A 27,804-nucleotide genomic window follows, 5' to 3' on the forward strand; every position below is an offset into this window, starting at 1 on the left:
AATCTGTGGGAGCTCCCAATAAGTTTTTGCACACACAGTTCCCAACATTTGGGACTTCCCCCTTTTTCCTTTCACTTCCTTTGGCTAAAGAACTCATTCATTCTTCTAGAAAATTCAAGCATTATCTCTACTGGGAAGCCTTCCTAGATTCCTTCAACCTCTACCTGCCACCAACCTCCACATCTTCCAACCCTGCTCCAACCTGACAGTTAGCCTAATCTTCTCCGCATCCAATGCAACCTGCATTAGACAAAGCTCCAGTAATACATTTACCGCATCATATTGTCATTATTTCTTTAAACATGTCTGTTCCTACTGGACTGAAATTTTGTGACGTTCACCTTTAAATTTTTAGGGCCTGACACCAATGCCATACTATTCGGTGAATGGAAGAAGCCAAACCAGGGACCTGCCAGACTCCAGAGACCATCTTACTTTAGCAAATCCAACCCAGGTTCTTGGGTAATTAATTCCAGCCCAGAGCCACGTGTTTTGTAGTGAGGTGAAGCTCTGGTGTCTTAGCCAGATGAGCTCCTTCCTCTGGTAAGACCCTGTCTCAGGTGTGTGGCTCTGTTTCCTTATCTCTAAAACGTCAGACAATAAAAGCATCCCCTCACAAGGTCATTAAGAGGATTATAAGAGACTGCATGAAAAGCTGCAAAAGGTAAAAAAAAGACTCCTCAAAAAGATTTCTCTGTAAATGTTGAACAAATGAGGTGCCTGTTCATTCACTGAGTGCTTATTATATGTCAGGTATAGACCTAAGTAGGACATAGGTGCAGAAAAGCAACATACTATACTTGAGTGTTCTTAATCTAGACTTCAGGGAATCAGGGAAGGTTCTCTGGAGGGAGAATTTCGATGGGGGAAGGGGGCTTACAAAGGCGAAAGCAGCAGTTGATGGCTATGGTGGATACTCCGGGCAAAATCAGCAGGTTCCGACTTGAAAGCTAGACAAGTTTTACCGCTGTTCTCGAAATCACAGCTGTGTGGGATTAGATGGTTTAGTATACCACGATTGGGCGAGGAAGGGCAGCTCGGTGAGGTAGTCGGAGGAACTCAATCGAAGTTGAGTTCTGGTTCCGTTGGGTTATTAGTAGTGTGACCTTGGTAAAGTTATTGAACCTCTCTGAACTTCTCCAAATGTAAAAAGACTCTGCTAGGAATATTTGGCTGCCAGACTTCCTGTGAGATCACGTGACTGAGCGTCCGCGTAGACAGGCTTTATTTAGAAGATACTGAACGCCCAGTCAGTCACTACCGTTCGGCTGGACCTGCTGGAGCGCTTCGCCCCGCGCCCCAGGGCGTGGGTCCCACTCGCGGCCAGCACCGTGGGCCCGCCGCGCGGCCTGTCAGGCACTGCGGGTGGCGCCTCGGGGACTGGCAGGACCCCGACCCCAAGATGGCGGCGCCCAGCGGAGTGCCCGCGGCAGCCTCGGGTGAAGGCGATGGCGGGGGCAGCGGCTTTGCATCGTGGTTGGACGGACGGTTGGAGGCGCTAGGAGTGGATCGAGCCGTGTACGGCGCCTACATCCTGGGTGTCCTGCAGGAGGAGGAGGAAGAAGAAAAGCTGGACGCTCTGCAGGGTATTCTTTCTGCTTTCCTGGTGAGAAGCCCGGACATGTTCCTTCAGCCTCAGGCGGTACCCTGAGGGGTCTTGTTGAAATTTCTCATTCCTTTCCCCAACCTGGGGTCCCCGAGGGTTAGTGATCTCACCAGCTAGATAATAGTCTTCCTCTGAGTTCTGGGCCGCGGTGAAAGAAGGTTGCTCCGCACCCAAGGTTTTGGGAAACCTGACAACTGCCCCTTTGAGGATGTAGGTACATAGAAAGGAATGGCTTTCCCTCACTTCTGGGGATTAGGCCCTTTCGGGATGCCTCTGGGTGAGCTGGTGAGTGTTCTTCAGAGGCGTTGAAATGTCTAAGTGGGAGTTTTATCATAAACGCCTAACGGCCAGTTTCATTCACATCCGTTGACAGTGTTCTGATATGAGAGAATGAAGTGTTTTGGGGGCTTGAAGGTATAAGTACAGAAAAGGTAAGCTGTTGGTAGAGGTCTTTTTCATGCCTAGGCCTAACTGAAGCAAATGTTGCACTTGATCATTTACACAGTATCCAGAAATACAGTAATTATAGGTGTGGGGGGTGAGAGGAGCTTTAAAGAAGGGGATAAACTTGGTACTTAGACTTTAGAGGCAGATTAAGAATTTAGACGTGCATTTTTAACTGTGTTTTACTAGTAAGTCACCAAGATGTCTACTTTCCCAACTTGATCCTTTCTGCTGTCTTAATCTCTACTTCCCCTGTGGCTTTACAACAATTTGTTTTCTTTTAAATACAAGAAGGTTAAAGATAAATTTTAGTTACATCATCACTAATTGATGTAGAAGTCAAAGTTGGCTCTGCATTCCTGGTTTAGAGGAGATCCTGGAGGGTATTGTGCGAGTCACCAGAACATCAAAGGCTTTATCTTCTGGTATTTATCACATTAAACAGATTTGGAAAATGGGTTCATTTTTTTATCCTCATGACCAATTTTCAGGGACTATTAAAGAGGTTCAAAAGTTATTGGGAACATATGTAAGTATAGATATACATACATTATATACTTTTCTTTAAAAAAAAAAAAAGATGGAAAAGAAAGGGTTAGAAGGCAGAGAACTTTTTTCCAAATCCAAAAATAGTTTGCTGACATTTCCATTGTGCAGATTTTGTGACAGGAGGTGGAGGTGGGGGGTGGGAGGGTGCTTGGATAGATCATGCACACTTAGTGGAAGCACACTTTGTTGATTGTGTACACGATTGAAATACGATACTGTTAAATAGCTGTTCAGGTCCTCCTGACAACTGCCCCTTTGAGTCCTAGAGCCTGTATTAGGGAGTTTGGGCTATAAACGAGAAAGCTTTAACACAGCTTGTGATGCAGCTTTGAAGTTCAGTGGAAATAGAACACCGAAGAGTAAATTCTTTTCTTGGATGCTGACATTGCAGATTGTAGGGGGAAAACGTAGGAAGCAAGCAATTTATTTATTTATTTTTCTTCTTATTATTTTTTAAATTAATTAAAAAAATTTTTTTAAATACCAAAAAACACCAAACGCAAGCATTCTAACTTTTGATCATTCCGTTCTACATATATAATCAGTAATTCACAATATCATCACATAGTTGCATATTCATCATCACGATCATTTCTTGGAACATTTGCATCTATTCAGAAAAAGAAATAAAAAGAAAACAAAAAAATTCATACATACCATACCTCCCACCCCCCACCTCACCGATCACCATCATTTCAATCTAAATTTATTTTAACATTTGTTCCCCCTATTATTCATCTTTATACCATATGTTTTACTCATCTGTTGATAAGGTAGATAAAAGGAGCATCAGACACAAGGTTTTGACAATCACACAGTCACACTGTGAAAGCTATATCATTATACAGTCATCTTCAAGAAACATGGCTACTGGAACACAGCTTCACATTTTCAGGCAGTTCCCTCCAGCATCTCTACATCTTTACTAACAAGGTGATATCTATTTAATGCATGAGAATAATGTCCAGGATAACCTCTCAACTCTGTTTGGAATCTCTCAGCCATTGACACTTTATTTTGTCTCATTTCACTCTTCCCCCTTTTGGTCAAGAAGGTTTTCTCAATTCCCTGATGCTGAGTCTTAGTTCATTCTAGGGGTTTTCTCAATCCCTTGATGCTGAGTCTCAGCTCATTCCAGGATTTCTGTCTCACATTGCCAGGAAGGTCCACACCCCTGGGAGTCATGTCCCACGCAGACAGGGAGAGGGTGATGAGTTTGCTTGTTGTGTTGGCTAGAGAGAGAGGCCACATCTGAGTAACAAAAGAGATTCTCTTGGGGGTGAGTCTTAGGCCTAATTTTAACTAGGTTTGACCTATCCTTTGTGGGGTTAAGTTTCATATGAACAAATCCCAAGATTGGGGGCTCAACCTATAGCTTTGGTTGTCCACATGGAAGCAAGCAATTTAAATTGGTTTTTATTTCTAGCTGGGAAGTTTCTAAAGAATCCATGAAGAAGAAGTTGAAATAACTTAGGTAACCCGTTGTACCAGCTCTTTGACCAGTTCTTTTGGTGTCATTATTTGTAGCTGTATTCTCTTGATAAAGGCAGCATCAGTTTAGTTTAGACTCTTCTAGTCTCTTTGTAGAGGACAAAAAACATTCCAGAAACATATTTGTTTCTTTAAATCTGCCTCATTTGTGTAAACTGCAGAAGACAAAATTTTTAAGAGTGTCTTCTCCTCCTCCCCTCACTTGCTTCCTAAACTATATTTCATTTTCTCATAGTTTTCCCAGTCCCTTCTACAAGAAACTAACTCTGGAAAGAATTGGCCAGGAATTACATGGTGAGGCAGGGGTCTTGTCTACTAAACAACTGAGGAGCATCAAGGACAAATAAATATGGCTATATTAGACAAGTAATTCAAAGTGCTACTTTCTGTCATTCAGTCTGGCTGCATACAGTGACAGACATCCCTGACTGAATACCAGATCCCTTTCTAGGAAAAACAAAATGCCTAGCCAGATCCATCACCAAATTGAGCTAGGATTCAATATTAGGAATTAAAAAGGTTGTCAGCAACAATTTGTGATAAGATTCAAGGACCATGTTACAGTTAGGAGCAAATAACTATAAACAAATAAAAGCTTTCTGTCTTTCTCTTTATTCTTTCCAGTGACACTTCTATTAATTGAATGATTTATCAAATTTTTATTGACTGCTTATTCTATGCCAGACACTGCCTTACGTGCTTGAGGTAAATCCGTGAACAAAACAGACCAGCATCGCTGCCCTCATGAGGTTATGTTCTAGCATGGAAAAACAGACAAGAAACAAACAAAGAAATCAATAAATTAAATGTTACATTAGAAAGCAATGGTGCTATGAAAAAATGGGCATTGTAGAGACCAGGAATGGAGTGGAGGGATGGGTCAAGTAGGGTGGTCAGGTGTGTTAGGGTTCTCCAAAGAAATGGAACTGATACATATATGTGTATTTATATTAAGAGATTTATTATAGAAATTGGCTCACTCAACTGTGGCAGTTGGCATCTGAATTCCATAGGGCACAGACTAGAAACCCCAATGAAGGTGAAGTTGAATTCCCCAGGGAAGCTGGATGGCTGAAATAAAGGCAGAAATTCTCTCTGACTTCTGACATCCTCAGATCTGGCTTTTAAGACCTCCAGCTGATTAGAAGAGGAGATTCTCCTCATTGCTGAGGGTAATCTCCTTTGTTGGGTGGTAGATGCAGTCAACTGACTGTAGCTGCAGATCCATCTACAAAATACCTTCATGCTAACTAATCAAGCCAGTGCTTACATGACCGAACAATTGGATACCATAATCTAGCCAAGGTCACAAATGAAATTAACCTATCACATCAGGATCTTATGTTTTATGGCAGCTGCTTTATACCACCTTGCTAAATTGTAAGCATCATGAGGTCAAGCTCATGTCTCATTCTCTTTAACATTCATCGTAGTCCCTTGAACATAGCAGGCACCTTCTGGATGAAAAAATGAATAAATGATGAAGGTACTAGTTTGGCCGAGGTGAGAAAATTGAAGCTATAAATTACCTTCTCCTCCAAGAGCTCCCTTGCTCTTTTGCCTCTCCTCTCCTTTTTCTGTCCATTTTTCTTTTTCTCTTTATTTGCTTTTTTTTTTTTTTTTTTCTGGGAGCTGTGTGAACTACAGCAACTCTGGACCAAAGAAGTTCCACATGTTTGGCACATATGTTAAAAGGATGCAGGGTAGAGGACAGAATCCTCTGTTGGGCACAAACAAGGATATCTACAATAAGCCTGGATTCTGACTGTCCTCAGTTCCCTTTGGAGAGATGATCCAATATAGGTTAAGAACATGAGCCCAACCCAGGCTGCTTGGTTTCAAATCTTGTTTAATTCACTTATTGTGTAACCTTAGGCAGGTCACTTAACCTTTGTGCCTTGGTTTCCTGATCTGTAAATTGAGAATTAAATAGTACTTACTTTGTGGGATTGATTTAATCAATGTTTACTCAGTGTTTACTCAATATCCTCATACAAAGAATTTAGAACAGTGCCTGGCCCTAAGGAGTGGAATGTGTATGTGAAGGCAGCCTTAATGAAGATAGGGGAAAATGCCCATATTTGTTCAATGTCTGTTTTTTGCCAAGTAGGGTAAATGCTTCATATTCATTCTCATGTGATCTTCACTAAAATACTGGGAAACTGCAAGGCTCATAAACTTAAAAAATTTGCTCATAGATCTGGGATTTGAATTTAAGTATGCCTGACACTGAAGCTAACATCCTTTTTGTTACACCACACTGAGGAGGGAGCTTGATTGGGGTACGGAATAGGTATGCTTATGTAAAATGGACAGGAGATGGTTGAACAGAAAATCATGTAGTCATTTATCTCCTTTTATGTGTCAGCAAGCTCACTGATATGACCCACCATGAAAACTGCTGAACCTTGGAGAATGTTCTGAGTTGAGCATATTAGCCAAGGAAGGTTTGACAGAGGAGTTTTAACTCAGGCAATAGGTTTGTGCTCCAAAAGAATGGGAGGACTGCCCTGAGTTGCTAGGGACTCCTTTCTCCTGGAGCATGTCAGGATGGATTGGGTGTGGGTTACTACAGGATTACAACTGTCTATAACTTCAAAAGAAAAAGGTACTCTATTCTATTTCTCTTAAACCCTGCCCATAATTTCTTCCCAGCTCCAGCAGGGAGAGCTGTACTCTGCACAGGCTGTTTTCAAATTGATATTGTTTTTGAGGGTATTTATCTACTTTTCCAACTAGGAAGAAGATTCCCTCCTCAGTATTTGCAGGGAGATTGTGGAACGATGGTCAGAAACTCAGAATGTTGTCACCAAAGTGAAAAAAGAAGGTAGAGTTGGAGTTTTTATGTCTAACTTCCAGTGCCTTTCCTCACAGCCTTTGCTGTCCTGCTATTAGTTTTAATTTTCCCCTTTGCATACTCGTTTTCCCTAAGATAATTGAAGCTGGCAAACACCCAGCAGCTCACTTTTAACTTTTTGCTGAATACTGGTTTCCTTTTTCTCTTATATTTTTCCTTTTCAAACTGATCAGAGTTATCTTCATTGTGGTTTTTTACTTTTTTTCATTCTCTTTTCCCTGCCCCTTGTAGGTTTTCATTGCAGATATAGGGTCAAATATTTTTTTTCCACCTCCCATTTTTTTCATATTCACATTTCATAATACAAATTATGGTTGGGTTTTTGCCTTACTCAGCTAAACTCTTCACCCTTTAGAAGAGAAGTGGGCTAATATACCCACTGTATTAGGATGACAAACTAGCTGTAGAAAACTCAAATCATAAAAACTAAACCTGAATAAAATCTATTCTAAACTGTCTACACTGTTGGTTCTCAGTCTTGGCTGTACATTAGAATCACTTGATGTACTTAAAATACTAATACTTGGACTAGACCATGGACCAAATATGTAAACAACTTTGGGGTTGAGGCATAGATTTTTTTTTAACTACCCCAAATGATTCTAATGTGGACCCAATTTAAGAACTACTATTCTACACCGTTACCTCCTTTTATGGAGACTGGAGAACTTAATAGTTTACTTTATTTAAAAATATGTCAATAATCTAAGAATATCACCTGGTATAATTATAAACCAGGATGAGTTGTTTCTAGATTCCTTCTTATGTTTCTGGGATGACAGGGGAGAAATTTGCACGTTTGGAATTTAATTTTCTATGGTTCTAATGCAGTGTTTTCAACCTTTTTTTGTTTCAAGCAGCAGAATTTCAATATATAAAATAAATAAAAGCAGGGCTGCTCCGACTGAAGACAGGTACAAAGCCTAAAGCCTGGTCTGTGTGGCCTCTCCTTGCCTTTCTCAATGGCACCTAAGGCCCCTTTGAACCTCAGGGCTCTAAGCAGTCAGTAAAAGCCAGTGGCTTTAGGACAAGCACTGTTGGGGTAGACTGATGGTCCAGTGAGCCTGTTTTCTCTCCCATACAACATTGTTGTCCCTCCCTTCCATCATCTCCCAGATGAAGTACAAGCCATTGCCACCCTAATTGAGAAGCAGGCACAGATCGTGGTGAAGCCCAGGATGGTATCAGAAGAGGAGAAGCAAAGAAAAGCTGCCCTCCTGGCCCAGTATGCTAATGTGACAGATGAAGAAGAATATCCTTTCTGGAGTCTCAGCACCATTCCCTGAGGCTCAAGCCACAAGTGCTTGCTGGCTCACAGTGAGCTTGGGAAGTTGCCTTTCCGTCTACAATGGCAGTGATCAATGGCCGTTTGTGGGTATGCGGAATGATGTTGGAATAGTTGATGCTGGATTATGTTTTTCAATATATAATCAGTATGTTCCTGAAAAATTTAGTGTAAGACATTTTACTAATAGACCTCTTAAATTGGGTTTCCAGAAAATAAGATAGTTGTAATTCCTTACATTTCTATAATACCTTTCTGTATAGTACAGATTCACATGAATGATCCATTTTTTTTCCATCTTCATATTCTTTCCTCATAGTTAAGAAAACTAATGCACAAAAAAGACATGAATGGGCAATCAGAGATATTTTGAGAATTAGTGGCAAAACCAGGACTAGAACCTGATATATTTGGATGAAAGATTTCCTAAATTTGGGGCAGTTTCTTTTGAATTTTTTTTTTTTATGTCCAGTGACTACATAATTAAAAGTGAGGCTGAACCTTCAAGCAATGTCATCATAAATCTGGAATTTGAGAAGCTTATGCAGAAAGAAAAGGTTGGATTTGGTGCCCTGTGAACTTGAAATTTTTTTCAAGAAATGTTTAGCTTGTTTAACCTTCTTGGAGTATGTTGCACCTTATGCTGTGGACAGCATACCAGAAATGTCAAGTATCTTAATCACTAATTTAGGAAAGAATTCTTTATTTCTTTTGAGCCAGTTTCTCATCTAGTTTTTCCTGATGACTTTTCTTGCCAAGGTTATGGGTCCAGTTACAAAATCTCATTGCTTGGGCTAGAAAGTAACCTTTAAAGCAGTGATCCTTCTGAGGCATTTGTTAAAACAAAGATTTCCCACAACTTGAGTTTCTGATTCTGTAGGTTCAGAGTGGAGCCCTAGAATGTGTCTTTAACAAGTTCCCAGGTGGTTCTGAGAATCATCTTATGAAAATCATTGTTATAGAGGTCATCTCGCCAACCTCCAGCTTCCAGGTTAAGTGACAGTCCACCCAGATCAGCCCAAGTTTCTTTTCGGCCTCCAAGAGATAAGGTTCTTATAGAAGCTTTGAGACTTTTAAAAATGAATCTCATGTGTTTACCACCATATCCCTGGTAATGTCTTCTGGCCATTCAGTGTGCCTTTCCTACCTAGCAGTCTATTGAATGTTTTCTATTGTGGAGTTGAGATGTGCCAATCCTTCTTTTCTGTCTGACTTTCCTTAACATCACTCACTGAAGCAGATGAGAAGGATGATTCAAGTGCTATCACAACGAACATTGGTTCCGACAAATGTATCCTTTTTATCCTTCCCCACGTGTTTTTACATATAGTCTTGAGGATCAATTTTTATTTTGCCATGCTGTCATTGCTGAAGGTTGCGTTTACCTCCAGAAACTCACGTCATGCCAACATTGGGAGTTCAGTTCTTAGGACATCCTAGATAGTCAATTTAGCAAGAACTTTCTCCAAAGAAAACATGTACTGTGAAAGGATTATCTTGGAGGAAGGATTTCTAAAGGAAAATAAGAATCTATACTCCCTGTGAATGGTACTAGATTGCCCAGCACTGTAGAAACAAAATAATATCAAAATCTTGGTTTTTGTCTTCAGAGACCTTTAATTTCTTTGAAAGGGAATACAAAAAACTGAACCCTTTTTTACAAGCTAGAAATATGTACATATTGAAACATATGCTGAGGAAGTTGCCTACAACAGAATCACTTTGAGAAGCTTGCTAGGGAAGGTGGATTTAGAGATCCATCTTCTTAAAGGTGAGGAATGTGGCAGGTTATCAGAAAAGGGGGAGGTTATTTTGGGGAGACTTATTTTAAAGTGTAACTAAAGCAGAAAAAAGTGACCTTTTAAGAGTGGACAGGAGCTTGACTGGCATAAACAGGTTATGTTTTTAAAGTCATAAGGAATGAGGGATAAAGTTTTTGGCTTGGTGTCTTCTAATGCTTTAAACTTATTATTCCATATATCTTGTATTATAAATTCAGAGCTTGTAGATAATAGAACATAGTCTTCACTTAAGCTTTAGTGGTCTAGAATAAAAAGCAAATTGGCAAATGTATTGTTTAGTAAGGTTAAACAACTTTAACTCTTTTGGAACTTAAAACTTTTTGACATACTTCCAAACTCACAGGACAGTTATAAAAATAGTACAAACCTCAAACATAAAACTCCATCATAACCACTATCCTATCATGCACATCATGCCAAGGTACATAAACATTTTGCTAGTTACCTTACTCTTATCACTAAAACCAACCTAGATACTATAACAATACTCTGCCATTTAATGATTTAAGTACTTATCCTAGAACTAAATTTTATTTCGATAAAATTCTTTAAAATTCAGATTTAGGTAGGTGAATATTTTTTTTTTTTTATTCTGAAGGACTTAATTTTTTTTAATAGTAGCTTTAGATTCTCCACTGACCAAAGATAAATTTAAGATTTTTTTTTTTTAAAGACTAGGACTAGGTAGAGTACATTCAGGACTTAGCATGTCGAGAGGACTGTCAGAGTAAGGGGAGAGCAGTGGTTGTGATTTGAATCCTAATCCCTTAACTCACCTGTAGCTCTGTTCCGAAACACCAATGTGGAAGATGTCCTCAATGCTCGAAAACTGGAACGAGACTCGCTTCGGGATGAGTCCCAAAGGAAGAAGGAGCAGGACAGGCTGCAAAGGGAGAGGGACAAACTAGCCAAGCAAGAGCGCAAGGAAAAGGAAAAGAAAAGGACACAGAAAGGGGAACGAAAGCGATAACCTTGGCCTACTCTCTCTCTTCTCCCATGAACTTGTTCAAAGGGAGAACTGGTTGTGCACATGTGTTATTTAAACTGGTTGTGCACATGTGTTATTTAAGAGAAAAGAAAAACATTACAAAATGCTTTTCCAAGGCATTTCCGCTTTTGTTTACATGGTCAAAGGAAAATCACAAGTGTTTCTAATTACAAAACGTGCCATGTCTCTGTGGTGTGGGTAATCAGATTATTGTAGTTGATGTCTGTACCAAAGATTGGAATGGGGCAACCTTTATTTTTTAATCTTGAAATCCTGTGCTCCTTTTGGCCACTTTAAAAAAATCTTCCCTCAACTTGGATAAACAGCAGAAGGATGCAGAAAGCTAACAGTTAAGGATTTCATTCTGAAAGAGCAGAAACATCAGCATTCCCTGAGATGAAATGTAGGAGTGCAAATTGCTTCAGAGGAAGTATTCAGCCATTTACATAGTATTGTTTCATGGCTGAAATAGAAAGCTAATGAAAAGTTCTGTCTGGATCCAGATTTTAGTCTATGTGGCAACAAACTAGAAAAATGGGAAGAAATTATTTGGGGGGTATTCTCAATTTGAGAATGTTTTTAAAAAGCTTTCAGCCTATTAGAGGAAACAAAGTATCTTTTTAAATACATATTTTTCTTCTAAGCTGTGACTTTAAGAAGGATGTGTCAATATTGGATGCAAGGATATTTGTCATTTGCTAGATTTATCTTTTCAAATCATGGATCCTCATTAGTGGTGATAGAAATTTTAATCCTCACTTGCCCGAAAACATATGAGTATAAAATTAATTCCTGGTTTAGAGAAACTGGAACAATCCCCTTATTTAAGTAAAAAACACTGGAAATCTGCTGTCACTAAGATATTTAATAATGTACATAATAGGTGCTCAACAAATTTATTGAGTGAGTGAATGGAAAAACTGCTTGGGAGAGTCAAAAGTGAACAGGGAGCTCTCCATTTCCACTTTTGTCACAAGCCACATTCAAATGTAAGATTCTTCAAGCAGCAGACTGTCAAGAAGCTTGAGGACTGCAATTTCACTGACAAAATAGAGAGCAGGTATTTTATACCAGGGGTCTGCAAACTACTTGCCCTCAGGTCAAATTTGGCCTGGCCTGTTTTTGTATGGTGCAAGCTAACATTGGTTTTTACATTTTTAAAGTATTGTTTAAAAAAAAAAAAAAGAATATGTTTCAGAGACTTTACATGGCCCTTAAAGCCTAAAATATTTACTATCTGGCCCTTTATAGAAAAAGTTTGTCAACATGTTTTATACCATTAACTATGAGATTAATAAAACTTTTTACCTTTGCATAGAAGGTAAAAAAGATGCATGGTTATGGAAAAGGAGATGTATCTTACCTCTTCATGCACTCCTATAGCTGTGGCATTGCAAAAATTAAAAAAAAAACAAAAAAAATAAACTTATTAAAACCGCCATCTTTTGATTTATTCTGATTCCTTACAGCTACCCATGTAAATGAACTGTGTGAATAGTCACTTAGAAATTTGTTAATTTTTTATGTTTTGTTTTGATTTGCTCTAGAATTTGCTCTAATAGTGCAGCCTCTTCCTGCAGTACATAAACTCTCAGCCTCCATCTTCCTATCTGTGAAGTAGGGGGTTAAGAGATCACAAAGGTTACCTTGCTTTTTGGAAAGTCAGGAAATTGACTTCGAAATCCACTGAAGAACTATTGGTTTCTTAGTCCTTTATGTGGTGGTAGCAGTAGGCTGTGGCTACAAATACGGTATGAAAGAGGCTGTTTTAATTTAGTAACCCTAATTCTGAAATTTCAGTTCACTGATTTTGGTCTCTGAAGGAGTCAGGCTGTATTCACAGACCCCTGGAAGAGTACTTGTTTGAATCTATTATAGCAGTGTTAATTTTTCTGGAACTCTATTATGTATGTTATAGTTAAGTGTAAGCTCAAACAGATATTTATATGTGTTATCAAATATATTGTTATCAATTTACTAGGGTTTGAGGATGGATATCCATTAAATGAAGGTGTTAAATCCTTTACATCTTAAATGTTCAGTATTGCAAAGGGCAAGTTGTAAAGAACCATATATTCTATGGTGAGATTGACATTTTGGGGAAATTTGGAATTTTCAGTCATAACATTAATTCCCAACTCTACAACTTTATAATAAATTATTCAGGTGGAAGGGACACTGATGTCATTCAAGGTAACTCAATTTTGAACCACTTTTATATAATTTTTTTCCATTTTAAAAAGTATGCCAAATTTTTTTAGATTAGAAAATGGGAGCATAAGTTTTATTAGTTTCACCACAAATCTTGTGTGATGTTAGATAATTTTATATTCTCATAGGCTGTGATTTAGAAGTGCAATGTGTAAGAACCATTCATTAGAGGGTATGCCATAGAAAGGGCCAAGCAACTAATTTAAGAATTAAAAATGATCTATAAGTGACTTGATTTAAAAATTAACAGAATTTCAAAGAATTTTTTTTAAGTGATGGTTTTTGTTAATAGACTGGTGTTTCATTTCTGACCACTGTCATGTAAAGGCTTCCCCAGAAATTTTGTTATCCCTGGATTGCAAGGATAAAGGCAAAGAAAACTTTACATCTTTGAAGGTGGGCAGGTTAGATTCAAAGATATGGTCCCAATCTACCAGCATTATTACATATGTGTTAATAATGAAATTCACAGCTTAGTATCAGTTCTTACCAGTTAAATGAAGTTTGACTGGTTGTCTGACATGACTCTTTAGAAACCAATATCGGGTATGTACAAAAAATGATATCAAATATTTTCAACAAATTTATTTTTTCCTGACAGACTAAATTCAGTACAATATTTGTTTTCATAACATCCAACATATCTTATGTCAAACTTAACCACTTTCTATGCAGTGACTGTGGTGGGGTGATCCATTTTATTTGGCTACCTTCAATGTAATTCATTCGGGTAGTTCTAAGGCATATCAGTGATCAAAATGTTTTTCCCTACAGTTACTCCTGCATTCTCAATCAGTTTCTTCTGCACATCATCTAAAGAAAATTTATGTGGTGTGATTACACTCTTTTTTTTTAATACCAGGATTTCTAAAACTAGGAAAATCACCAACATTTAAAACATCAGTGTTTCTAGTCAAGGATAGTTCAATTAAATTTCATCAGTACATTATATTATAGTTTAACTCATGCTAGAATTGTTAAAACCCAAGATCTTCTGAGTCACATAATACCAACATTTCATATTAATGAATAAATTATTCGGGTTCCATACGAAGATATTAAGTGATGAGAAACAGAAAAAGCCAAGCTTTTAAGAGCTCTTAAAAAAAATACAGAAGCAAACTAATGAACACAACTACAAAAAATACACACTAACCAATTGCAAACTAAACTAGTTAAAGATTAACTTAAAAAAAATGCATTTTAGAACTTCGTGATACCCTCATAAAAGGCAGCAAACTAAGGGTATTAAAACAATAGTCATTATTTTAGTTACTGTGCATCAAGTCTAAAAGATCCAGAAAAGGAAATATTTTGTTTTGATTCTATTTAAATACTTTAAAATTGGAAATATTTAACAATTGATAGTATAATTAAATTTTAAAGAATATACACTAATGATTTGAACAGGTTTTATATTCAGTAACTTGCATGGTTTCTACACTGGCACTTTTATCACTAATTTAGGAGAATCAGATGCATTTCCCTCCATATATTCGGCACCAAGATTTCAAATTTATAAATATGGTAGTATTTTAAATATTAAATTTTTGCATGAATATTGGGTTTATCCTTGTTTTCCTCTGTTTCCTAGGTATTATCCAGTTTTATAAGGAAAACACTTTTATATCACAATCAAAACTTGTCTTGGTTACTAGACTGTAGCCAAATTTGGGTTACAGCACTTAGATTCATTATTTGGAATTATACTTACTAAGTCAGACCTAAATGAAACATATCTCCAAGAAGAATTTTACACTTGCATTTACCTGCACTGCAGAATGGGTCCATGCAATACTTAGCTGTTAGGAAATATTTAATTTACTTAAACAAACTTGTTATCTCTGACTACTCAGAACTCAGTTCACTTTAAACTATATTGGATTCATTCCAAATAAAAGATTTTTAAATAGAAGTTAGACTTCATTAAGGTATTAACTTTAAATCTGAAAGAAAATTAATGTACTGAAATTTTCAAGTTTGGCAAGTTCATTAAAATTTTTTAGCATGTCTTGATACATTACTTATCAGCTTTTATTCTTCTTTCTGCATTTCCTTAATGTTTGTTTACTTCACCTCTCTGGTTCATTGGATTGCTACTATTTATGCTTTCATGAACTTTATCTTCACAGTTTACTATATCTTGTAAAGCCTTTTCCACATCTGCTTGGCCAGCTGTGCTGGCTGTTTTTGGCAAGGTCATCTGCAGTGCACACCACAGGGTAGTGCGTGCTTTCCGAGTAGCCACACACATCTCTTTAATTGCTGAAGCAAGAGCAAAAACATCTGTAAAAGAAACATTCAGGCTCAGTTCATATTAGATAGCATTTAAGAATCCCTTAATACTTATACAGCCCACTGCTATGGCTGCTAAATGATCAAACACTATTATTTTTATTAAAAGGATGGCTGTTGATTGAACTAAAGTAAAAAAATGTAAAGTTTGATACTTTATTTCTGACTTGTATGACAATGGCAATGCTTTGAGTAGAACACAGTATCTGTCTTAAACAGAGTTATTATAATTAAATAATAAAATAGATCAGAATACTTTTGGAGTAAATAATGTAGAGATTATTTACCAATTTATTCAAGTGTAAATTTCAGGATTCCAATCTCTTAATCTCAGTTGGAATTTGACTTTTTAACACTCAAATTACTGCATCGCCGTATCAAAAGAGTATGCACTAATATGTGTACCTCTGTCATCTTGGCATCTAGGAACTCCTTGCCTTTGCCGATTTGATGCATTTACAATTTCATCCTTTCTACGTGACTGTACAATGTGAATGGACTCCAAGTGTCTATCAAGAGCAGTAGAGATATTGGCATGAAGGGGAGAACTTCGAAGACGTTCCATTTTGCCTAGTAGAGTTACAACCTGAGGGAAATATTTTAAATTTTAAGGCATGTTATCACATTGCCCCGCCATTAAGACAATCTTCAATGAAGCAGGATAGAAATGAGAGCAATAATATTCATTCAGTAAATATTTGAATGCTTACTGTGTCCTGGACACCATGATGGAGGAAACAAAAATGGAAAGTCAGTCTTTTATATCTACTTGTATAACATTTATTCTGAAAGCTTTCAGGTAGTTCATTACTGAGAATAAGCAACAATGAAAATGTTAAACATTCAAGCATTTCCATGTTATTAATAGAAATATAAGATTCAATATTTGTTTTTATAAAAGAAAACAGCCTGCAAATACAGCAGTATTAGGAGATACCGTGATCTAAGGGAAAAATTTTTGAGCCAAAAGGAAGAAGCCCTAGCTTGATTTACTCTGTCCACAGCAAGTCCTTAATCTTTTTTGGGCCTCCATTTTCCTTTTGGAATTGAAAAATATTCATATAGTAGTACTAAGTAATGGAAGATTTAAGGAATCCATAATCCAGAAAATATTGATTTATATTTATATGGAAATAATACAAAAATAAATCCCATAACTGTCAAAATTGCTAAAGAAAATTAGGAAGTCTCTCAACCCTCTGGTTAAGCTTTTAAAAAAAGGGGGCACTGGATTTATTAGATCAGTAATGAGAGTATTTCATAGTTGTACCTGCCTGAATTGTTTCAAATTCCAAACTTGTAAGTTGTATGAAAATAACTTTTCAAAAAAAAACCACATACAAAAAGCTCCAGTGAACTACTAATTATATATTTTACAAAAAGATGATCATTGAAGAATTCTATAAAACGAGCAAACTAGAAAAATTTATACCCTTTATGTATCATTGAAATAACATTGCTAGATATAGACAAAATTAAATTTTTATAACCTTTTAAATTAATACAAGACAAAATCATAGCTGGAAAATTTATTTTTTAAAGTCCACAGTTTGTGAAAGTTTGATTTATTGCTTAGAAATATATTTCCAAGATAAAAGAAATTTTCACTTGCAATGTTGTTAAAGTGAAGGAAGAAAAAGACCAGTTTTTATTACCATAATATCTGGCTGTAACCATATCAGTTTTTGAATATACCATGCATAAATTCCACTGTACAAATCTGATAAAAGAATTTCAAATGACTAAGGCTGAAAGCTTGATAAAACTGAACTTGTTCCACTGAAGTAGTTTATATTTTAAAGATAGCATGGTACAAATAAGAAACTGATGTTCAATAAGATGGACTATTGATGTTGCTTTTTTAAGTCCTAAAATAGCTTTCACTCAATCATAGAAATAATCTGTTTTGTTACATGCTTTTCCTCAGGCATCTTTAACAAATTTTGTTTGGAAAACAGTGTAAGTTCTTAAAAGAAGAAGATCAAAAAAAGAAAAAGTCATACCCCTACTCTATTAAAGCTGCTTAGAAAATTCTGAAATTACAGAGGAGATAATAGTAATAATTATTTTTAAATTACAAAATGGCTTAACATTAGGATTCTTTATAAGACTGGATTTGAAGTGATTTACTACTTTTCCATAACAAAGCTATTATATACAATTATGCATACCTACATACTCCAGTTTATCAGTTTTTAATATATTGCTGGATAAACTTAATGGTTACTGATGATTCAAGAGTACAGAGTTAAGAAGATAAATATGATAATTCCAGGTTATTTACCATTTCATATATTGCAAGCACAGCTCGCTCCTCAAGCTAGAAAACAAATCTCTGCAACTAAGAAATGAGACTTTCCCTATAAATAATAATTTAAATTGGTGTTGCTTTTAAAAAATGTTCTCATTGAAGATTAGCTCCACTGTCAATTTGGATTTGAAAGAGGAATCATTTAAATTATTAAAACTACTATTTAAATGATCAAGTGGGGCTATTTTCCCTTTCCAAATATTAGTCATAGTCTTGGGAGCAAACATGGAACATGATTTATTTCAAAGAGTTACATATAAATGTGATTTTAAAAATTTTTAGACCTCTAACTTCCTGAAATGTTTTAAATTTTTATCAAGCAAATTAAATTTCCACCAATGGATATTTTTACAGCTTACTCTGGCTTGTTCTCGAAGTTCATCCACAATTAAGCGATCCACTCTAGATGGGTTGGAGGTCAGCCTTGGAATCGGAGTATTGTTAGTACTTGATACTTTTTTCCCTGGGTAATTCTTGGCAAGGGCCAACTCAGTCTGTAAAAAATTATATAATTTGTAGATTCTGAACTTTTAAAATATGATTCAATGGTAGATAATACTTCTCTCAGAGGCATAAGAAATAAATTGAAAAACACCCTTTTAAATAAAAATTGTTTTGGTATCAATAAGGCAATGAATATAAGCCAACACTATTTTTCTGTCATATATAAGGCATATAAATATACCTGAATAGTCCAACAATTTAATATTTTAAAATTCAAAGAAATAAACCTTTAACTCATTAAGAAAAAACCTACTTATAGGCAAAATAAAGTTTTTTTTTTTAATTAGACCATAAATAACAATTTTTTTAAAGCCTCAAGCTTTTTTAGTCTTTTAGTTACCTAGTTAACACTTATAGTCATGGACTTAATGAATACAGTACATTAGAGAAGAATTCCTCTTAGAAATAAGGCAAATACTCTTAAACTACTAAGGTAAACATAATGAAGAAAGGCAGATGGCACATATTAAGTTACTCTTAAATGGATTAAATAGATAGCATTCAGTTACCTTTTTCCTCTCCTTTTCTAATGCTCTCCACTGTTCATAGCACTCTTCTAGACGAACATGAAGTTCACTGGCTGGTCCACTACGTGTTTTAATTGGTCTTTGAAATCCAAAAGTTGGCACGAAACCAGAAAAGGAATTATCACCATACATCATATCATTAAAATAAGGGTATAAATGGCTTAAGTCATCATAAGAAAACAAATCATAGGAATCCAAGAGTGGAACAACAGAATGGCCAAATGGGTGGGTGGATCTTAAGGGAAACCCATTTGAACTAAGTTGTTGAAAACTCTGATTATGCCTTAAATCTCCCATCATGTAATTATTAGAAAAGCATGACACCTGTGTGCGATTCACACGGCTATTAATATTGTTGTCTCCACTTCCCTGTCTGTGGCTATTAAAATGACCCTGTGATTCCAATAGATCTTGATATGTATTTTGAGATAAGCCATCTAAATGCTTTGGACCTTCTTCAGGATCATAGTGTCCACTTTGGGGCTTAGCTTGGAAATTATGTTTGTTCACATTTTCAATGATCCCATACTGCTGAGCTGAATAGTTGTCACAAAATCCATTTGGCTGCTTTAACTTTTTATCAGTTACCGATTCAAAGAGATTTTCTTCTCCAGTCTTTGTTAGTCCTTCCATGTGACTGACAGATTGAATTCTTTCTGCACCATTGTAACTGAAATCAAAACTAGAAAATGCTGAAGGGTTTTCTTGGCAATATTTCTGAAATAAATTGCTATTTGGGGTTATATTTGTGGATGATAGTTGGGGGAAATCTGAAGAATGGTTAGAGCCCTTTGAAGCTGCACTTAAATGACTATTTAATTTCATCAAGTTACTTTGATTTCGATAAGGAATAGGAGTGTTATTTTTTGTTTGTATATTCATCCATGTTGGCCTGTTTAAGTTAATACCTCCTGAAGATGTTGCTGAGTTGGATAACAAATTCACTGTTTTAAAATACTCAGAATTTGGGGGATCAGGTTTAGCAAACTGTTGCTTTTCTGTGACATTAGCAAAATCATTAGCTGGACAAGCTGTGTGAGGTTTTAGTCCATACTCTGACTTTAAGCCAAAATCAGCAGTGAATGCTGCTTCCTTTGCAAACTGCTTTTCTGTAAGATGTGCGGTAGTTTTTTGAAATGTGAAATTCTGCTGGTCAGATATTGCCTCCTCCATTTTTTTCTGATTTGCTGGTTTAACCTGAAATAATTTTGTGTAGGTGTCTGCTTCTACTGTTGGTGTTTCAGGTGTGCCATTGGCTAATTTTTTACTGTCTTGGACACTAAAATTTGAACATTTATTAAGCTTAGCCTTATTAGGATGAGTATATTCTGGGTATCTACAGTAGTCTGCATTTTCATTGTATCTATTAAATTGGGAAAGGAACATCTCTGCCCTTTTTTGTTGTAATGGTACTTCAAGATTTTTAGCACATATTTTCTCTCTTCCATAAGGATAAGTATCAACTCCTGATTCTTTCATGATGTCAGACAGACCAGTTTGAGGTGTAAAATAGTTTTTGATAAATGGATATTCTTGGAATGTTGCCTTAGCTGTTTCATTTGTCTGAAGATTGTAACAGTTAGAATGATCACTTCGTGAGGGGTACATCCATTGTTCTTCAAGGTCTAAACCAGTAAATCCATGATAAAGTTCATCTATTTTTTGTTGTGGTGTGAGATTACTATTATGCAGGTATTGCTTTTCCACTGTTGACACAGATTCACCACTATAAAAAACTTGCTGAGAGATGGCTGTATCTATTGGCCTTTTGGTTTCTGTTAAGAGGTCATGGTGATCTGCATATCTGCTTGTGTTCATTGGCCAAACTGACTTTAAATTGGAGGAGCAGGTCCTAGAACAAGTAAATATGTTATAATTACAACAAGTTTTAAAGATTTTATTTTCTCAGTGGAGAAGTTAGGAAAGGTTTTCAGAACATTTATCTTGTCCCACCTCAACATTCCTAATCCCTTCCAACCTTGTCTCATAAGCTACCATTACTTTCAAGTAATTCTCTATTCCTTAAAGTGCACTATATGCTACATAGGCATTTTAATCTTAATATGCCTTCACTGTACTTTCCCAAGAGGCATTAACTAGGGCCTAAGGTTGGTAATTACATAGACTTAGATGAATTGTTTATAGATAGCAGAGAAAAAAATAAGTTTTTCCTTTGGTTAGGTTATTATACAATACAAAAGTCTGGACCGATTACAGTTTTGTTTTAAACCAAAAAGATGTGTTCTGTGTAAATTATTTTTTAAATTGAAGTATTTTAAATAATTACATGTTGCTGCATATTTCCCTATTTATGAAAAAGGACACTTGGATAGTGTGGTCTCTACACCCAAAAATAAAACAATTTAAAGCATTAAAAAAAATTTTACCACATAAATAAAATCTATATGTATTTCTGCACAGAAGTTATGATAGTTTTATTCTTTGGGAATGTATGTATAAAAGCTCTTTGGAATTTACACTCTTTATGAGTCTTCATGAGCCAAACTTTAGCTCATGAACTCAAAACAAATAGCTCTGGATTTATGCAAAAATCATTTTCCAAACGAAAGTACATAATTGCCAATAAAACCTTAGACTGAAACTTTCAATTGTATGGCAAGTACTTCAGCAAAATCAAGTTCCCTAAAAACAAATGTATGAATTAACATCCCTGCTGCCAGCTGGTCCTTTATTAAGTAAAAGTTAATAAACAATAGAGACAAAACACAAATTGGGGGTTGTCTGAGGTGGGGGAGAGGGTGGAATGGGGAGTAACTGCTTAATGGGTACAGGGTTTCCTTTTGGAGTGGTCAAAATGTTTTGAAAGTAGATAGAGGTGATGGTTGCACAACATTGCGAATGTACTAAATACCATTGTATTGTTCACTTTAAAATGGTTAATTTTATGTTAGGTGAACTTCACTTCAGTTTTTTAAAAAGTTAATAAACAGAGCAATCTAGTATATTTAAAATTTTACTCATGTAATATACTAACCCCTCAGCAAAATATGTCTGTGACTTATCTTGTTCTTCCAAAATGTTAGATACAAGTCCATATAAGTCTGTTTCACTGCCATAGTCATTTCTTTCCATTTGAATCCTAAAAAGAAATGAATACCACCTGTAAGTTACTTTATTCATATTAAAATACTATATATTGATTTATATTTCCAGACTAATTCTACCATTATTCCTATAAAATATTTGGATTGAATCTACATCATTATTTCAAATACAGGGAACATGAACTCAAGAATATTTTCCAGTTTAGCATGGTATCTATCCTACACATATATTTCTCCTTCATTTCAAATCATATGTCTGGTTCACAATGTATGTCTACCTCTTATTTCTCCACGAGTGCTATTCATTTGAAGTGTCTAAGATGTAAATCTCTGACTTATAATATAGACAGGCTTGGTACCATGGCTGCTCCTGAAAGCATGTCTGATTCTATTATACATCATTTCATCAACACCTGTTCTTCATTTGTGATCTGAAAACCATATAAACCTATTATGTGTTACACTTTACAATAAATATTAAGCAAAAATGTGGAATGTTATTTACATGATCATTTGTATATCATGGCAATATTACCACTATCCCTTAAATGTAACAGATTTGGGGAGCTGTCTGTAAATTCTTGTCAAAGTCGTGACTGGAATTCCATGAACCTGAAATCCTACCTAATGGCTAATACTGTCTAATAATATAAAACATGGAAATCACAAGAAGATGAAAATTGATTGGTACTTTTACCTCCTTTGGGTTTTTTTGGTGATTTCTACCCAGAAATAATATGTTGTTTTAAATTGTAACTTCTTGCTTTTTCATATTTGACTTTCCAACATTTCAGTGTTAGGACATTTTAGAAAGAACAATACCTTATTATTTCTCTAACACTCAAAACATTTCATTGATCTTCATAACATAGGAAAGGCAGGCATTAGTAAACATTCAGTATCTGCTGAATGAATGGTCATTTGACATATGAAGAAACTTGTATTTTGCAAGAATATATGATTTGCCAGACTTTACTATATATTTGCTGAACAAATTGTCTGCATACAAGTCTAATGCTTTTTCCAAGACATCGCATTATGTCACAAAGATTCAACACGAAATATTTTTTAATGATTAGTATATATCTAGAAAAAATTCAACATAATATATACCAAAAACTGTTGGCAGGTGATATAAGGTGAGGAGGGGCAGGAGAAGGAGGAAAGGTTAAGGTATACTTTCATTTTCTTTGACATAGACTTCTGTAATGTTTGAATTTTTCAATGAGCATGTATCAATTAAAAATAGTTTTGTTTTTTAGAACTATTTTATATCATATTATTACACTTTCTAATAAAATCATTACCATAGAGAATTTATCTAGACTTTTAAAAATGTAACATTTTAAAATTAAGATTCAACAAATAACTCTGTTTCCAGAGTTAAAGGCACATCAGCCTATTATCAGCAGCTTCCTTATATATGATTAAAATAAAGGTAGATGTCATCTCCCTGATGCAAAGAGAAGATGCTTTTTCTTTGCAGCAGGCTCCCATAATATCCTATACTTCCTCTTTTGTAATCCTTACTATACTTGCAGTGCCTGGCATATCATACCATGAAAGTAAGATCTATGAAGGCAGGGTGTTTGCCATGTTAATTGTAGTATCTCCATTAGGAGAGCATCTAGCATAAAGCAAGCCCCTATTATTTTTGGAACTGAATAGAAAAATAATTAAAAGTATCCTATGTTTTATAAAACCCTGTTTATTGTATTTGTGCAAAGGAAAAAATTACTGAAAACTTAGAATTGTGTGAAAATAGATCTAAATATTGTAACTCATTTATATGTTATCTTTAGAAAGAGGAATTTCTTAAAGAGTTATTCCTTAAGGGCTTTCTCTAAATGATAAAAAAAAATAATAAACTAAAAATTATACACAAATAATTATACACAGTTTAGGCATTCTTAAAAGTTTGGTATGCAAAATTATGATGTCACAACATTAAAACACTGATACAGAGAACAGAATTAATGCTCCTTGGTTCTGTATAATGAAACTTTAAAAAAAACCATTTAACTTGAGAAGTCTAATTTATACATTTACCTGTTCTTTACATTGATCTGAGAATTAGGTTGTTTAATATCATCTCCATAAGTAGACCATGGTGCATAGAAAAGTGAAGAATCTACAGAACTTGAATATTCTGTTGAAGAAAGTGGAGTATAGGTCTGCCTTAGGTCTACATTGTCTTCACTCTGTAATTTTGTAAGAAATGTTTGCAGATCAGACACATCAAAACTTCATTCATGACAGAATATTAGCAAAATAATTTTTTAAATGAGAGGAAATAACACAGAAGAAGAGATGGAGACTTACATTCAAATCTCAATTTAGCTTCTTGAGTGCACTTATACCAGGGGTTGGTAAACTTTTTTTGTAAAGGGCCCATATACTAAATATTTTAGGCTTTGCAGACCATTATCATCTCTGTGGAAACTCCTCAACTTTGCTCTTCTGACATCAAAGCAAGTAAACAAATGGGTGTATCTGTGTTCCAATTAAACTTTATTTACAAAAAACAAATTTGGGGCAGATTTGGCCCCTTGCCCGTATTGTTGTCTGCTGACCCCTGTTATGAAATGCCTATAATTATTGCATTTTTAATTTTTTGAACATATGAACATTAAAAAAACACTGGCAATATTTTTAATAAACCATAAACAAAACTCAGAATTATTACCCACAACCTGCAGTAAAAACAAAATATATATAGCATTTTGCAATCTTCAAAGAAATTCCACCATACATTACTGCATTCAGTCAATCTGGTGACACAGATATAATCTCTATTTAAAAAAAAAAGGAAACAGGCTACTAGTTACTGAGTCAATAAGTGACAAATCTAAAACCAAAACTCAGGCCCTTTTTATTCCTATTTTTGAGCCTTTTTTATACCTAGTTTCTATTTCCATGAGATACTGTGAAAACAAGGTGATATATTAAGTTTTATAATGACTTTAAAATTTTTGAAGGTATTTTTATAATTAGAAAAAAATACTTAAATTTATTTTTCTTTTCTTTCTTTTGGTGAATGTTTCTATATTGAATTTTGAGTCAACAAGATAAAAAGTTTGGATTTTAAGATTTTAATAAATTATTAAAAATCCTGCTTCCAAAGGGACTGAGGTACAGTGAAAATAATTAAAAATACTTTAAAAAGTAAAATGAGTTAAACAAAAAAATGAAATTAATTTAGAAGTTGTTTATTCTAGAAAATGCTTCTTTAAAAAAGTCTGAAATTATAGTCACAAATTTTAACTCTCCAAATTAGGAACTATAAACATCCAAATAGAAACACAATGGAAAGAGTATTTTCTTATATAGTTATTAATAAAGAAGTGATATAATCCTGGATAAACCTATTTTCTAATTGCTTTTATTCTTTTAATAAAAATGTACATAGAAAAGATCAAAATATTATATGTTTAAATAAAAATATTTCTAAGTTTTTTGATCTTCATAGAAGCCATAGTTGAAAAGTAACATTTTAAATATACAATAAAATCAGAAAATTAAGAAATACCTTATGATTACCCATCTTCAAGAATCTTAAGATATTTTAACAACCATTTGTTTAAATTCTGGTTATGAAAAAATTTAAAACATACACACTCTAACTTTCTTGTTTATAGCTTATATTATGAACAAACATTATTTTTGAAGTTGGGGAAACGGCACAGAAGTGATTTTGCTGAGAGTGTCACTAAAAACTACCTTTTCAGAATTTCTGTTAGCAGCAACTTTTAAAAAGGCTTCTTTAGAATCTCATTGTATTCCTTTAGTTCCTAGTTTTTAGCCCCCCAAAATTCTCTCTTAGGTGTAAAGAATTAAAAATGACACAAATAATCCTTCATCTTTTTTAAATAGTTGCTTAAACCATGGGGGTATTTTCAGTTTGTTTAATATCAAATGAGAATACAGTATTTGAAACTAAATATATTTTGGGAGCATTTTCCAACTACATTTTACATTTAAAAATACAATTTGAGTGTTAGTAAAGTTGCCCTTTCAAAAGACTGATTTAAACTCAGTATTCTAGGTGAAACAAGCAACCAGTTCGGTGGCTACCAACATAATTATCCTTGAAATATCTGGACCTTTTCAGTTAATGCAGTTATGTAAATTAAATATACAAACACTTGGAGTGGGCATAGCAATTAATACGGATAACTGTGAAATGTGTCATTTTATGTACTTTGAACAATCAACTGAAATTAAATCCAAGTAAGTTTTCTTGGGAGTAAAAAGACTTGGGTTCCAACTGGGCTCTGCCACTTAGGCCGCAATCAAGTATTGTGTGACTGTTTCTCAATCTGTACAGAGGGCATAATGCTATACCCAAAATGTTACAATTCGAGGTTGTAGAATGGATTAAATAAAATTATTTTAGGACATTGTTGTAATTCGAAGCTTAATAATACCAACATTGATCCTCTGGTTAAATAATTTCCAATGAAAATCATTTGAATTACCCAATGCCTAATTTTATATGATCAATAAAACTCAGTGTTTTCTGTGAGGTAAAAGGTAGCATGTATCTAAGACTTTGTTAAAGCTAGAAAATAAAGGAGTAAAGAAAAATTTTACCTTTAAATGATCAAAAGTACGTTCATACTGATTTGCACAAGTGCCTTAAGGAAAAAGTATTTTATATTCTTAATAAAGAAATACGGATTTTCTTACATGTCTAGCATCATGTTGTGCTGAGGACAAGGTAGAAACTAGAATCAATGAAATCTTATTATTTTAATTGTTTTCAAAGCAAAGCATGTATTCTGCAAACTCTGTATTTAAAATGTTATCACCGGCTTTCTGGTCCTAACCGTGGAGCAATTTAAACACCTATGTGAATCGGCCTGGGTAGATGAATTTGATTTTGTATAAATCCTCTAACAAAGGGCTGAGTTTATTAATGGACCTGCGATTTGTAGCAATCATAGAAGGAAGTGGAGCCAGTCAACATCACGCTGTTGAACACATCTGTTAACATACTGCTGGTGTCGGCACTAAGGTTCCAGCAGCGATTCGCACCTCCACGGAACGCTACTTTAGGCTGCACAAAAGAGGAAGAGAGACATCACGTAGTGTAAAACCATGACCCAAACTGCCAGATGACCGATCCAACTCAACTGTTGAAGTAACTCAACTGCGACTCCTCTCAGGGCACTGATTAGGAGCCCCGTGTTTGGGTCCCGGGATTCTCTTCCTTCCTTCCCGCCACCTGCGAGTGGGCCCCGAGGCGCTGACCTCGCCTGCCCCGACAGGCCCACTCCACCCGCCATCACCTCAGCGCCCCCACCGCCCGAAGTAGAGGCGGCGGTGGCTGCAGGGGCTTCGCGGTGACCCCTGCACGGCCTGGCCCGGCTCATCAGTTCGCCCCGGTTCCCCCGCCCGGGTCCGAGGTGTCGCCGCGCCCCTCGCCTGTCCCAGTGGTGCGGCCTGGGCGCCCCGTCAGGGCTCCTCACCGACGACCAACCCCTTCCCTCCTCACAGAACCGCTCCTGGGGACGCGCCCACTCCTCAGTTTCTCCTCACCGTCATCCTCCAAGCCTGGCCGACACCGAACCCTGACCGTCCCCACCGGTTACCTCAAGTCCCTTCCTCAGGCCTGGGGGTTTGGTGAGAAGGGTGAGGGGGTGGACAGGGTGTCTTGGCCTCTCACCTCCATGGGGGCCCCCCAGCCCCTCCTGGACTAGGTACAGCTCGTGGGGTACAGGGGTGAGGGGGGGGTGTCGAGGCCCGGCTCCCTCAGCCCGCACCCCGCCGCTGTTGCTGCCGCCGTCGCTGCCCCGGGCGCTGCCTGGAGCCAGTCTGTAGGTGGGGGGGGGGGGCCCGGAGGGGGGAGGGAGGGGTGGGGGAGAGG

General features: G+C 36.0%; 2 protein-coding genes across 2 annotated transcripts; one reads left to right on the plus strand and one right to left on the minus strand.

Moving 5' to 3' along the window:
- The first annotated feature begins 1,227 nt into the window (after positions 1-1,227).
- Positions 1,228-12,461, plus strand: CCDC43 (coiled-coil domain containing 43). Its single transcript, XM_077164152.1, has 5 exons — positions 1,228-1,606; positions 6,830-6,917; positions 8,064-8,199; positions 9,465-9,523; positions 10,817-12,461. Exons 1-5 carry the CDS (start codon positions 1,403-1,405, stop codon positions 11,002-11,004), a joined length of 675 nt encoding a protein of 224 aa, XP_077020267.1. The 5' UTR covers positions 1,228-1,402; the 3' UTR covers positions 11,005-12,461.
- Positions 12,462-13,962: 1,501 nt separating this feature from the next.
- On the minus strand, positions 13,963-27,719 carry MEIOC (meiosis specific with coiled-coil domain). Its single transcript, XM_077164151.1, has 8 exons — positions 27,604-27,719; positions 26,860-26,994; positions 23,985-24,136; positions 21,866-21,970; positions 18,853-20,722; positions 18,199-18,333; positions 15,934-16,114; positions 13,963-15,519 (listed from the first exon to the last, which is right to left on the minus strand). The coding sequence occupies exons 1-8, from the start codon at positions 27,607-27,609 to the stop codon at positions 15,290-15,292; spliced, it is 2,814 nt and encodes a 937-aa protein (XP_077020266.1). The 5' UTR covers positions 27,610-27,719; the 3' UTR covers positions 13,963-15,289.
- Positions 27,720-27,804: the final 85 nt, after the last annotated feature.

This window comes from Tamandua tetradactyla, chromosome 6, assembly GCF_023851605.1.
Source record: "Tamandua tetradactyla isolate mTamTet1 chromosome 6, mTamTet1.pri, whole genome shotgun sequence".
In the NCBI taxonomy this organism is placed as follows: domain Eukaryota; kingdom Metazoa; phylum Chordata; class Mammalia; order Pilosa; family Myrmecophagidae; genus Tamandua; species Tamandua tetradactyla.